General features: G+C 42.2%; 1 protein-coding gene across 7 annotated transcripts in view; it reads right to left on the bottom strand.

The window, feature by feature from the left end:
* Positions 1-9,741, bottom strand: part of LOC119016434 (regulating synaptic membrane exocytosis protein 2-like) — a 39,292-nt gene extending 29,551 nt beyond the window's left edge. For 2 of the 7 annotated variants that reach the window (XM_037092220.1, XM_037092223.1), the window contains exons 1-4: positions 9,339-9,733; positions 8,914-9,078; positions 4,827-4,859; positions 4,431-4,511 (exon numbers count right to left, since the gene is read on the bottom strand). In XM_037092220.1, coding sequence (XP_036948115.1) covers positions 4,431-4,511; positions 4,827-4,859; positions 8,914-9,065 — 266 coding nt within the window. In that variant the 5' untranslated portion in view covers positions 9,066-9,078; positions 9,339-9,733. Of the gene's footprint in view, positions 1-4,430; positions 4,512-4,826; positions 4,860-8,913; positions 9,079-9,338 lie in introns of all 7 variants that reach the window. The other 5 variants (XM_037092222.1, XM_037092224.1, XM_037092218.1 and 2 more) reach the window with 4 other exon arrangements.
* Between the last annotated feature and the right edge of the window lie 3,040 nt (positions 9,742-12,781).

Raw genomic sequence — 12,781 nt, 5'->3', positions numbered from 1 at the left:
TCAAAATTACAAGCGACCTTCTCCTCTTCACTGATACCGACAACATCAACATTCTCATCCTGTTTGACCTCAGTGTAGCTTTCAACACCATCAACCACTCCACCCTTCTCACCTGCCTTGAATCTACCTTTAATATCATGGCACTGCCTCTCCTGATTCAAATCTTACCTCCCCTCTCTCCTCTTTATCCTGTACACACCACTCACCTGTCTCAAACTCTGCTGAATATCAGATCCTTCAGTAACAAGACTCTGCTGATTGCTGACTTTATTGCTGACCATAAGCTGGACATTTTATGCCTCACTGAGACTTGGCAACAGCCAAATGACTTTTCCCAGCTAAAGAGGCTGTTCCACTGGGTTTTTCTTTTATTAGTAAACCCTGTGCTACAAAGAGGTGGGGCAGTCTTGCTCTCCTTCACCATGATAACATCAAAGTCACTGCTGTCACTGTCCCCCATCACTCCTCTTTTGAATGTTTAGCTGCAAAACTCACAGGCCCAAAACCCACCATAATTGTTATCATCTATGGGAGACTGGAGTAAGTTGAACCACACCTTGTTGCTGGGAAACAGTAAAAAACATTGATCATGTGACCAAATATTTAGGAGGAAGGCATCATTTCATGGAGTTTGTGAGGGTAACAACCACATGGGTAAAGTGGTCAGACATTTATTAAAAAAAAAAAAAAAACATTTTTCACTCTTGAAAGTGAATTTAGTCCATCATAAGTTTTTCATGAGAATTGTGTTTAGACCAAAATAGATCATTTTAAATTTGTGTTATACATCAATTGCATTCTCATGTTAAAATGTTTTTGTTTTGTTTTTTTACAAAACAGCTGTTAAGCAGTAATATGCAATAATAATGGAAAAGTCATTGTACCTGTTGAATTGTGCATAATAAATAAAAATACACATCAATGTGAAGAAGTGACTGTTATTTAGGGAGGGAGGAGGGTGGGGGGAAGTAGGGATACAGCCCCCATACACAGGGTAAGTTGTGCTACAAGACTACCAAGACTTTTTTTTGACATGCCATAGTATCGAAACAGTTATGTTTACACTCATTCTGTTTGTTTGAAGGGATGCACAACATCCTGAAATATATGCAGATATATCAATTGGCAACAAATCTATGATTGCCTTGACGTAGTGATCCTAAATATGAAAAATGGCTCATCTTATCCCAGTCTCCCCAACAGGCCACCAAAACCCTTTGCTGTTTTCCTCAATGAATTCTCAACACTACTAACATCTGTATGTGCCATGTCCCCCACTGTTATCCTCCTTGGCGATTTCAACATCCACATTGACAATCCATCCAGTATCTTTCACATCACTCCTGAACTGTCTCGGTATCACACAACATGTCCATCTCCCAACTCATAACAAAGGCCACATATTGGACTTAATTGGATGCATTGACATCACTCCCACCAACCTTGACAACATGGATTTCCCCATTTCTGACCACAAAGCTGTACTTTTTGACATTCACACCCAACTACACAAAGTCAAAGAACAACGGACCATCTCTTTCAGAAACATCAATCATATCAACACCACAGATCTCTTTACCCTGATCAGCTCCTACCCCAGCATGTTCCCCTGCTGACCTGGTGACTCATTATAATAACTGTCTCTCCTCTGCCCTCAAGACCCTGGCTCCTCTGAAAACCTGCTCAGTCTCATTTACTCACACTGCTCCATAGTTTACCCCTGACCTAAACCAGTTCAAAGCAACAGGCCGTCGACTGGAATGACTGTACAAAAAAAAACAAAAAACAGATTCACTGTACACAGCCAAATGTACTCGGACCACCTCCAACAGTCCAAGAATGCCCTTATTACTGCTAAATCTGCATACTACTCTAACCTCACTGGCACAGGTAACATCAGAGTCCTCTTCTCAATTGTCAGCCACCTAACTCAGACTCCTAAAACCCTCCCACCAGACATATCCACCAATCAGTGCACTTCTTCAGCTCTAAAATCAATACCATTTACCAACAACTAGCCTCATCCTGCACCTTCTCAAATGATCCAACCTGGATGATCACCACCGGCCAACCTCTTATCAGCTCCCTCTCTGACTTAACCCCAGTATCAGAACACACCATCTCTGAACTCATCCGCAAAGCCAAAGCCACCACCTGTCAGCTTTATCCTCTTCCCACCTTCCTCGTCAAAGCCTGTCTGCCATCCATTTCTCCCACCAACATAATTAATTCCTCCCTCACCACTAGTGCTGTACCCCTCACTCTCAAACTGGCTATTATCACACCCATCCTGAAAAACCTGGTGCTGACCCAACTGACCTTAACCTTCACTAACCCATCTCCAACCTCCCCTTCATCTCCAAAACACTTGAAAAGGTGGCTGCCACTCAGCGCAGCATTCAACACTATCTCCTGCACCATACTCCTAGACCGCCTGGCTGGCACTGGGATCACTGGTGCTGCACTTTGCTGGTTGACATCATACCTCACTGACTGCGAACACTTTGTGCAAATAAGGGGCCACAAGTCTGGGTGTTCAGGTGTTTCACTGAGTGTCCCCCAGGGGTCAGTCTTGGGTCCACTACTCTTCATCATCTACCTCCTCCCCCTTGGCACAATCCTCCGTCATCATAGGATCCACTTTCACTGCTATGCCAATGACACACACAGGTCTACATCTCCTCCAAACCCACCGCCGCCATCCTTCCCACCACCCTCATCCCCTGCATGGAAGACATCCGGAGCTGGATGAGCAGGAAATTCCGGAAGCTTAACGGCAATTACTGAGGCCCTGCTCATCGGCTCCAAATCCACCCTCACCAAATCACAACACACCCCATCCCCAACCATCATCATCACCAGATTCCCTGTACCCTTCTCCCCCTCAAGTCAAGAGCCTCTGCATCGTTCTTGACAGCTCCCACTTTTTTGCACCTCACATTGAAAACATCACCTGGACTGCCTTTTTCCACCTCCAAAACATCTCCAGACTCCGCCCGTCACTGTCCCAATCCAACACCGAAATCCTTGTTCATTCATTTGTCTCTTCCCACATTGACTACTGCAATGCCAAACTGGACTTCCCGCCAAACTCATCAACAGATTGCAAATCATCCAGAACTCGGCTGCCCAGATCATCACCCACACCAAAGCATCTGACCACATCACCCCTATTCTCATCCAACTTCACTAGCTCCCAATACACTACTGCATACACTACAAATACCTCCTCCTCACATACAAAGCTCTCCACCATCAGCCCCCAAATACCTCTGCAGCCTCCTCCATGGATACAACCCCTCTCGCACCCTCTGCTCAACCTCTGCTGGACTACTCACCACATCCCCACATCACGTCTGAGTACCATGAGTGCCCGAGCCTTCAGCTGCTCAGCACCCAGACTATGGACCCCCCAGCCCGACACATAAGACAGTCAGACTCCATCACAACATTCAAATCCAAACTCAAAACCAACCTGTTCAAACTGGCATACTCACTCTGACTGGTCACTGTGAACTACACTTGTGTTTTGTTTATTTTTTAGGTCAATGTTTGGTTTTAATAATGTTTGATGTTGTTATTTTATGCTTTTATTCTATTTAAGGTGACGCTGGGTGACTTGAAAGGCGCCATCATATAAAATGTATTATTATTATCATTATGATCATTATTTTCACTACATGCTTTCCCTTGGTCACATAATTTGCTGTCATAGACTACAGTTTGACTGCTTTGCAGATGACATCCAGTTCTACATCTCCACTAATGAAATCCTTAATGCCACTCGCTCAAACCTGACAGACTGAATCATGGATATAAAATCCTGGCTTCAAACCAACTTCCTTAAACTGAACTGTGATAAATCAGAAATCATCATCATAGGACCTAAAAACTCACACAAAGCCACCCCACAACTTCTCCCTCACCACTGATGGCTCCCCTCACATCTGAAACCTCAGTGTCAACTTTGATCAAACAGAAACTCTCGTCCAAGTATTACATTAGTTCTAGACTGTTTTATTGCAACAGTGTCCTCTGTGGTGAACTGTCCATATTACTCAAAGGCTCAAACAACCCTGTCCTTCAGAATCTCAACTGGCTCTTTGTCCCTCAGCAAATCCACTTCAAACTCTCCTCATCATGTAAAAAGCCCTTCACATCCTGGCCCTGACTGAGCTCCTCCACTGGCACCGTTCGATCAGCTGACACCAACCTCCCCCATACGGACCAGGTACCATGTTTCTCTGGTGCTGCTCCCATCCTGCAGCAACATATTTCCTGTTTACATCTCCCAAAGCCTCGTGGGAACTGCAATTCCGAAACATCAAGAATGTATATCTCCAAAAAACAGAAGATGGAGAATAATGATGCTGTAGATAAAAATAATCAAACTCATGACAATATTTGGCTTTTTTCAGTTTTTTACTCACGTCTGTGACTCGTCGTCTGTTGGACTTTTAACCTGCAGAACGTTATTGACCAACTGAGTCAACCCCGAGAACAGATTCCACCTGTCCAGGTAACACAGACAGACAGCTAACAGGAAATAGATTCACTGGGGACGTTTTGGGAAACAGGAAGTAATTTGATAAAGTCACTAATTTGGATAAAAGGATGTAGTTTGATGAAGTCACTAGATTGGGAAACAGTAAGTAGTTTAATGAAGTTGCTAGTTTGGGAAACAGGAAGTAGTTTAATTAAGTCGCCAGATTGGGAAACAGTAAGTAGTTTAATGAAGTCGCTAGTTTGGGAAACAGGAAGCAGTTTGAGATTGCAGGTTGGGACAGATGCACTCTGGGAGATGTTGTTTTGACTGAGATACTTACGAGGCAAATGGAGGTTTCACTTCCTCCTGGTCTCTGCAGGTACATAGTGATGATGTGGTGGTGATGGTGGTGTTGATGATGATGATGATAATGATGATGATGTGATGGTGATGGTGATGGTGATGATGGTGGTGATGATGATGATTTGGTGGTGATGATGATGATGATGATGATGATGATGTGAAGGTGGTGGTGATGATGGTGGTGATGATGATGATGTGGTGGTGATGATGATGGTGATAATGATGATGATGATGATGATGATGATGTGATGGTGGTGGTGATGATGATGGTGATGATGATGATGTGATGGTGGTGGTGTGATGATGGTGATGATGATGATGATGATGGTGGTGATGATGATGATGATGGCAATGATGATGATGATGGTGATGATGATGATGTGATGGTGGTGGTGTGATGATGGTGATGATGATGATGATGATGGTGGTGATGATGATGATGATGGCAATGATGATGATGATGATGATGATGATAATGATGATGTGATGATGAGGATGATGTGACGTGATGATGATGATGGTGGCGGTGGTGATGATGATGATGATGTGATGGTGGTGTGATGATGATGATGATGGTGGTGGTGATGATGATGAGATGAAGATGGAGATGATGGTGGTGATGATGATGATGGTGATGATGATGATGGAGATGATGATGTGATGTGGTGATGATGATGGAGATGATGATAGTGATGATGATGTGATGTGATGTGGTGATGATGATGGAGATGATGATGGAGATGATGTGATGATGATGTAATGATGATGATGATGATGGTGATGATGATGATTATGGTGATGATGATTATGTTGATGATGGTGATGATGATTATGTGATGACGATGGTGATGATGATGATGGTGGTGATGATGGTGGTGATGATGATGATGATGATGGTGATGATGGAGATGATGGTGATGATGACGATGATGATGATGATGATGTGATGGTGGTGGTGATGATGGTGGTGATGATGATGGTGATGATGATGATGTGATGGTGGTGGTGTGATGATGGTGATGATGATGGTGGTGATGATGATGATGGTGATGGTGATGATGATGGCAATGATGATGATGATGATGATGTGATGGTGGTGGTGATGATGATGATGTGATGGTGGTGTGATGATGATGATGGTGGTGATGATGATAGTGATGATGATGATGATGATGATGATGATGACGTGATGGTGATGATGGAGATGATGATGGAGATGATGTGATGATGATGTAATGATGATGATGATGATGATGATGGTGATGATGATGATTATGGTGATGATGATTATGTGATGATTATGGTGATGATGATGATGGTGGTGATGATGGAGATGATGATGATGATGATGATGATGATGATGGAGATGGTGGTGATGATGATGATGATGATGATGTGATGTGGTGGTGATGATGGAGATGGTGGTGATGGGTGGAGTGTGCAGGTGTGGAATGCAGCATCTTTCTCATCATGATCATCATCCTCATCATCCATCACATCATTAGTAGATCATTATTATCACTCATCATTATTCAGCATCTCATACATTTTATAGATCAATCTTTATCATCATCATTATTATCATCATCATCATTATTCATATCATCACATTATCATCATCTCATCCTCATTCTTCATCATTATTATCATCATCATCATTATCACATCACCATCATCATCATCATCATCATCATCATTATTATATCATCATCATCATTATTATCATCATCACTATCATCATCATCATCATCATCATCATCATCATCCTATCATTATCATCATTCTCATCATCATTCTCATCATATCATCATCATACCATCATCATCATCATCATCATCATATCATCATCATCAACATTATCATCATCAACATCATCATCATTAATCATCATTATATCATCATCATCATTATCATTATCATCATCATCATTCCCATCATCATCATCATCATCATCATCACCATATCATCATCTTCATCATATCCTATCATCATCTTCATCATATCCTATCATCATCATCATTATTCTTATTATCATCATCATCATCATATCATTATTATATCATCATCATCATTATTATTATCATCATCATTATCCTTATTATCATCATCATCATCATATCATTATTATATCATCATCATCATCATCATTATTATTATCATCATCATTATCATCATCATCAACATTATCATCATCATCAACATTATCATCATCAACATATCATCAACAGTTATCATCATCATCATTATTATCATCATTCTCATCATCATCATCATCACCATTATTATCATCATTCTCATTATTATCATCATCATCATATTATTATCATCATCATCATATCCTTATTATTATCATCATTATTATCATCATCATCATATCATTATTATATCATCATCATCATCATCATATCATTATTATATCATCATCATCATCATCATCATTATTATTATCATCATCATTATCCTTATTATCATCATCATCATCATATCATTATTATATCATCATCATCATCATTATTATTATCATCATTATCATCATCATCAACATTATCATCATCAACATCATCATCATTATCATCATCAACATATCATCAACATTATCATCATCATCATTATTATCATCATTCTCATCATCATCATCATCATCATCATCATCACCATTATTATCATCATTCTCATCATTATCATCATCATCATCATATCATATCATATTATTATCATCATTCTCATTATTATCATCATCATCATATTATTATCATCATCATCATATCATTATTATTATATCATCATTATCATCATCATCATCATTCCCATCATCATCATCATCATCATCATCACCATATCATCATCTTCATCATATCCTATCATCATCATCATTATTCTTATTATCATCATCATCATCATATCATTATTATATCATCATCATCATCATCATTATTATTATCATCATCATTATCATCCTCATCATTATTATCATCATCATCATCATTATTCATCATTATTATCATCATTCTCATCATTATTATCATCATTCTCATCATTATCATCATCCTCATCATTATTATCATCAGCATCATCATCATTATCATTATTATTATCATCATCATCATCATTATCATCATCAACATCAACATCATCCTTATCATCATCATGCATTATTATTATCATCATCATCATCATCAACATCATCATCATAATCATCATCATCATCATCATCCCACCTCCCCCTCCCCCCCACCCCCCTACTCCACCCCAACAACGCCCCCATCAGATGAGGAAACGAGCTGCTGATCTAACAAACTGATCACTGATCAGTTTTGATGTTTTACCTGTAAAATCAGCTTCTGATTGGATGATGAAACACACACACACACACACACACACACACACACACAGACACAGACACACACACACACTTGCTGGCTGGAATGCCTTGTAATGCCTACGTTTGCTTCAGTTCAAAACTCCTTTAAGAAAAAGCTCAATATAAGAACCAGTTGTAGGGGACCTGCACCTGTCAGCTGCAGGTGGATGCTGCTGTTCTGTGTTCACACCTGGTTTCACTCTTTATCTGTGAACACAGACGTTCAGCTCCTGTCTGCAGTGTATCCATTTATGAAATAGATTACTTTGATACTGAAGAAAACTTAAAAACATGATGATTCTGAGAGGAGTCTTTTCTCTGATTTCTAACTGGATTCATGGACATTTATTCTGCACTGATATTTGAAGTAATGATGTCATCAGGAGGTATAGGAGCAGGAGGAGGAAGAAGAGGAAGAGGAACAGGAGGGGGAGGAGCAGGAGGAGGAAGGTAAACAAGACAGCTGTCACACAGATGACCTGTTGATTTTTTTTTGATGACCTGATGATTTAAACTGACCCCCTTCCTTCATATGACGGCATATGACGTCATAGGGATCTTCCTACTGAGGCTATGTTTTTTTTTTTGAAAGGTCACACAGGAGACGCTGTGCTTTTATTTTGACTGAGCCGCCAGCAGCTGAGGAGCGCTGATCAGCACTTATCAATAATCAATGATGGACAGTTAACCCCGCCCTCCTTACTTTAGCATGCTCTGCTCCTTCTCCTCCTCTTTCTTCTGCCTCTCCATCACTGACAGGATGATGCTCCGCTCCTCCTCTGTCAGGTGGCTCAGGTCCGGCAGCTCCGCCCCAGCCCCGGCCCCGGTCCCGGCCCCGGCGGGCGGCCCAGGCATCCTGACAGAGCCGCTGAAAGAGAAGGAGGCAGAGACTGAAGGCCACCACCATCATCATCATCATCATCATCAACATCATCACTGGTGGTGGTGATGGAGGCCACAGAGCTCCACACACCTCCACACACCTGGAGCGCTGCAGCCTCGATGAACGGTCACACAGCGGTCAGAGAGCCGCACCACCTGCACCGCCACACCTCCACCTGTTCATCTGTTCACCCCTCTGTCCTCTCCTCCATCCATTCCTCCATCCGCCCCTTCACCCCCACTCACCGACAGGCGCAGCGACGTCCTCTCGCCTGTTTATTCCGCAGTCATGTCACCTTCTCCGGGGAACCTGAGCGGCGGCGGCTCCGGTCGGTTCTCCGTCCCGGTGGCGGCTCTCATTCTCCGCTCCTCCCCGGCGGTCCGGCCCTCTCGCTCGGCCTGGTGTTGTCGCGGTGTCCCGCTGCGGTACCTCGGTTCCTCAGCGTGATAATGGACGCAGAGGGGAGGAGAAAACAATTAAATCCTCCATAGGCTGAGGAGGATGAGAGGGCGGGGCCACAGCGTGACGCCGTTACGTACAACAAAGATCATCTGGTCACGAGGTCAGGTTAGTCTCAACAGACTGCAGCCAAACCAGCTGATCATCAATCCACAAGCTGATTGGTGATCAGTTCAACTCTAAATCAAGATTCTGTTTAAGTTAAGTTTAATCAGATTTTATTTTCTGTCCAATGAGACTGACAGTAACTCATTCACACACACGTGCTGACCAGCACGTCAGGAGCAGCACAGGGTTCAGTATCTCACCCAAGGACACTTCAACGTGCAAACCAGGGGAATCGAACCAGCGACCTTCTGATAACAAGAAACTGGCTCTACCCCTGAGCCAGAGCCGCCTGATCATTCTGATCATCCAGTCACGGTATGGATCAGAACATTCAACAACCACCTGTTGGTTCAATCAGATCAGATAATCAGTCAGTAAAGTGATCAAACAACAGATCAAGAAACAAGTCAGCGTCTGTGTGACATCACTGAAACATCTGTGGGGAACAGCGCCCCCTGCTGGACACACGAGGCAACTGCGTGTGTGTGTGTGTGTGTGTGTGTGTGTGTGTGTGTGTGTGTGTGTGTGTGTGTGTGTGTGTGTGTGAAGCAGCCTGTTGTCAGAGCCAAATGAAATATATATGAATGTTCACTGGAACAATAAAACAAACAATCAGACAAATAAACAAACAATCAGACAGACAGGTTGACAGGTTTGTGATCATTCACACAGACGATGAGTCACATCTCAAAGAATATCAAGTCCACCTTTCAGTACTTTGTATATTGCTCAGCCTGTAGTCTGAAGGAGAAGGTCATATTTTCTGAGCTATGTATTTGTTAACAACAGTGATCCAGTCATTCCTTGATGGCAGATTTGCCTGCAGCCATTTCTGTGTAAAGGCCTTTATAAAGATAGTTGTCCTGGACCATAAGTCCAACTGGGGTTTTACCCAGATACAGTGTAACAAAAGGAAAAGCAACTCCTAGACCAAAGGTCGTCCTATTTCCCCGTCAAGTTCTCATCAATAAGGTTGAATAAAGGGGCATTGGTGACGCTTAGCTTGGTTTGTAGCGCGCAACCCATGTGCCGAGGCTCTGCAGCCGACCCAGGTTTGACTCCCGGCCCGGGTCTCTTTCCTGCGTGTCACTCACCCTCTCTTACCCTGTTTCCTGTCATACTCTTCAGCTGTCCTGTCAATAAAGCCAGAAAAGGCCAAAAAAAAAGAAAGAAAGAATAAAGGGGCATGCCCAGAAGTGAAAGTGTCATGTCCTGGTAGCACGTATACATTTAACAGGGTGACTTCATTGTCATCAATCTTGCCTTTGACTAAGATATAGCAACCTTCCTTATCTCTGATTGGAGCAGTTAGTTGGAACTGTAACTTGTTTGACAGTAACCACTCCCCTCTTACACTCAGACGTGTGAGAGGAATAAAATGTGTTCATCTTTTTTAATTTTTCATGTCCTAAGTTAGAGGGATGTGTCTCTTGCCAAAATGCCATTTGAATATTTTCCCTTTTAATTTTAGCAATCATGTTGCTTCTTCTCACTGGATGATGTTATTATCTTATATTCCTGATGGTCCATTTGCTCTGTTTCTATTTCTTTTTCCGCAGGTCGTCAGCGGCTTCTCTTGCATTGTTGTAAATCCTGGGTCCACCATCTAGAAACTCATTGAGTTTAGCGGGCGGGGGGTTTGGAACCATACCCCCTTCTCCTTAAGCATTCTCCTTATTCCTGCATACTCTCTCCTTTTCTTAACCAGGTAGTCATGGTCAAACTAAACCCTTGTGTCTTTGTAAAATACCTCCTTCTTCAACAGGATCTGTTCTTTAGATTTCTACTCCTGAAAGTTCATTATTATGGCGTCCCGTGGCTGTCGGGGTCCCGTGGCGGTCACAGTCCCTTGGTGGTCTTGTGGTGGTGGAGCCAGAGCTCTGTGGCAGCGCAGCAATTTCAGATCGAGCTTGCCAGAGGCAGCCAGCTTTGACTTCAGAAATGTGACCACAAATCCCATCATGTTATTTTCTTCCTCACCTTCAGTGATGCCATAAATGCAGATAGTATTTGGCTGTGACCTCTAAGTCTGTCTCTTGTGTTTGTGTGAACTCCTATTTCTGCTCCAATTGGAGGAGCAAATCCTCAAGGTCGAGGCTGCGCTCCCCCGGGAGGCCACACGCTGTTCAGCTTCCTCGACTTGCATCATTGTGTTTTTCAAGTCCCCCCAATTTCTCCCAGAGCAAGGTTAATTTCGTCCCGGAGATCAGTCAGCTCCTTATTCACATCCTCCCTCAGTATAGGCTGGAATGAGTGCAGCTCAATCTTTATGTCGGAACACATCACCTTGATCTCTGCATGAATACTAGCTAGCAGGCTAGCTTCAGCGGGGTCAAGTCCAGCCGGGCTAGGTGAGCTAGCATTAGCATTGTTGTCGCTCTCCGCGGCTACTTTCTCATATTTTCCAGATCTTGTGTTTACTTAACTTTTAGCTTCACTGTTTTTTTCCCCTTCCATACTTTAACAACTGTGCTACTGCGTTAAAGCACTTGAATCTGGGGAATTATTACATGTGTGGGGGAGAGAGTTCAGTCAGCCTGCCGTCCTCCCTTTGTGCCCACCAGAAGTCCAAAACACACAACATCTTGATATCTCCTGAGACTGTGCTGGGAGACACAGCAAACATTCTCACGACCGAACATATGGCTGTGTCACAGGTGCTGGACTACCTGTACGACCTGATTGGGCTGCAGGTAATTCCTCATGGTACCAACAGTGACAAGGACAACAGCTGAACACAAAACTGGTATATAATATACATTCCCTATATGTTTCTATATTGCATACATTCTGTACATTATATTATAGTATACTATTATAATATACTATACTATATACATTATCTATACATTTCTACATAATATACACCCTGTGTAAATCTCTATATAATAAACATTCTGTATGTGTTTCTATATAATATACATTATCTATATATTTCTATATTATAAACATTATCTAGATATTTCTATATAATACACATAACCTATACATTTCAATATTACATAGCCTAATTCTATATTTCTACATTATATTTATTTGCTTGACAATCTGTCGGTCAGAACATTCACACCTGTCGTCTACTTTTAAGCAGCCTGTTTACATTTAAACCTGACGTCATCAG

The sequence above is a fragment of the Acanthopagrus latus genome, chromosome 3 (genome assembly GCF_904848185.1).
Source record: "Acanthopagrus latus isolate v.2019 chromosome 3, fAcaLat1.1, whole genome shotgun sequence".
Lineage (NCBI taxonomy): Eukaryota > Metazoa > Chordata > Actinopteri > Spariformes > Sparidae > Acanthopagrus > Acanthopagrus latus.
This window is presented reverse-complemented; position numbering and strand designations above follow the sequence as displayed.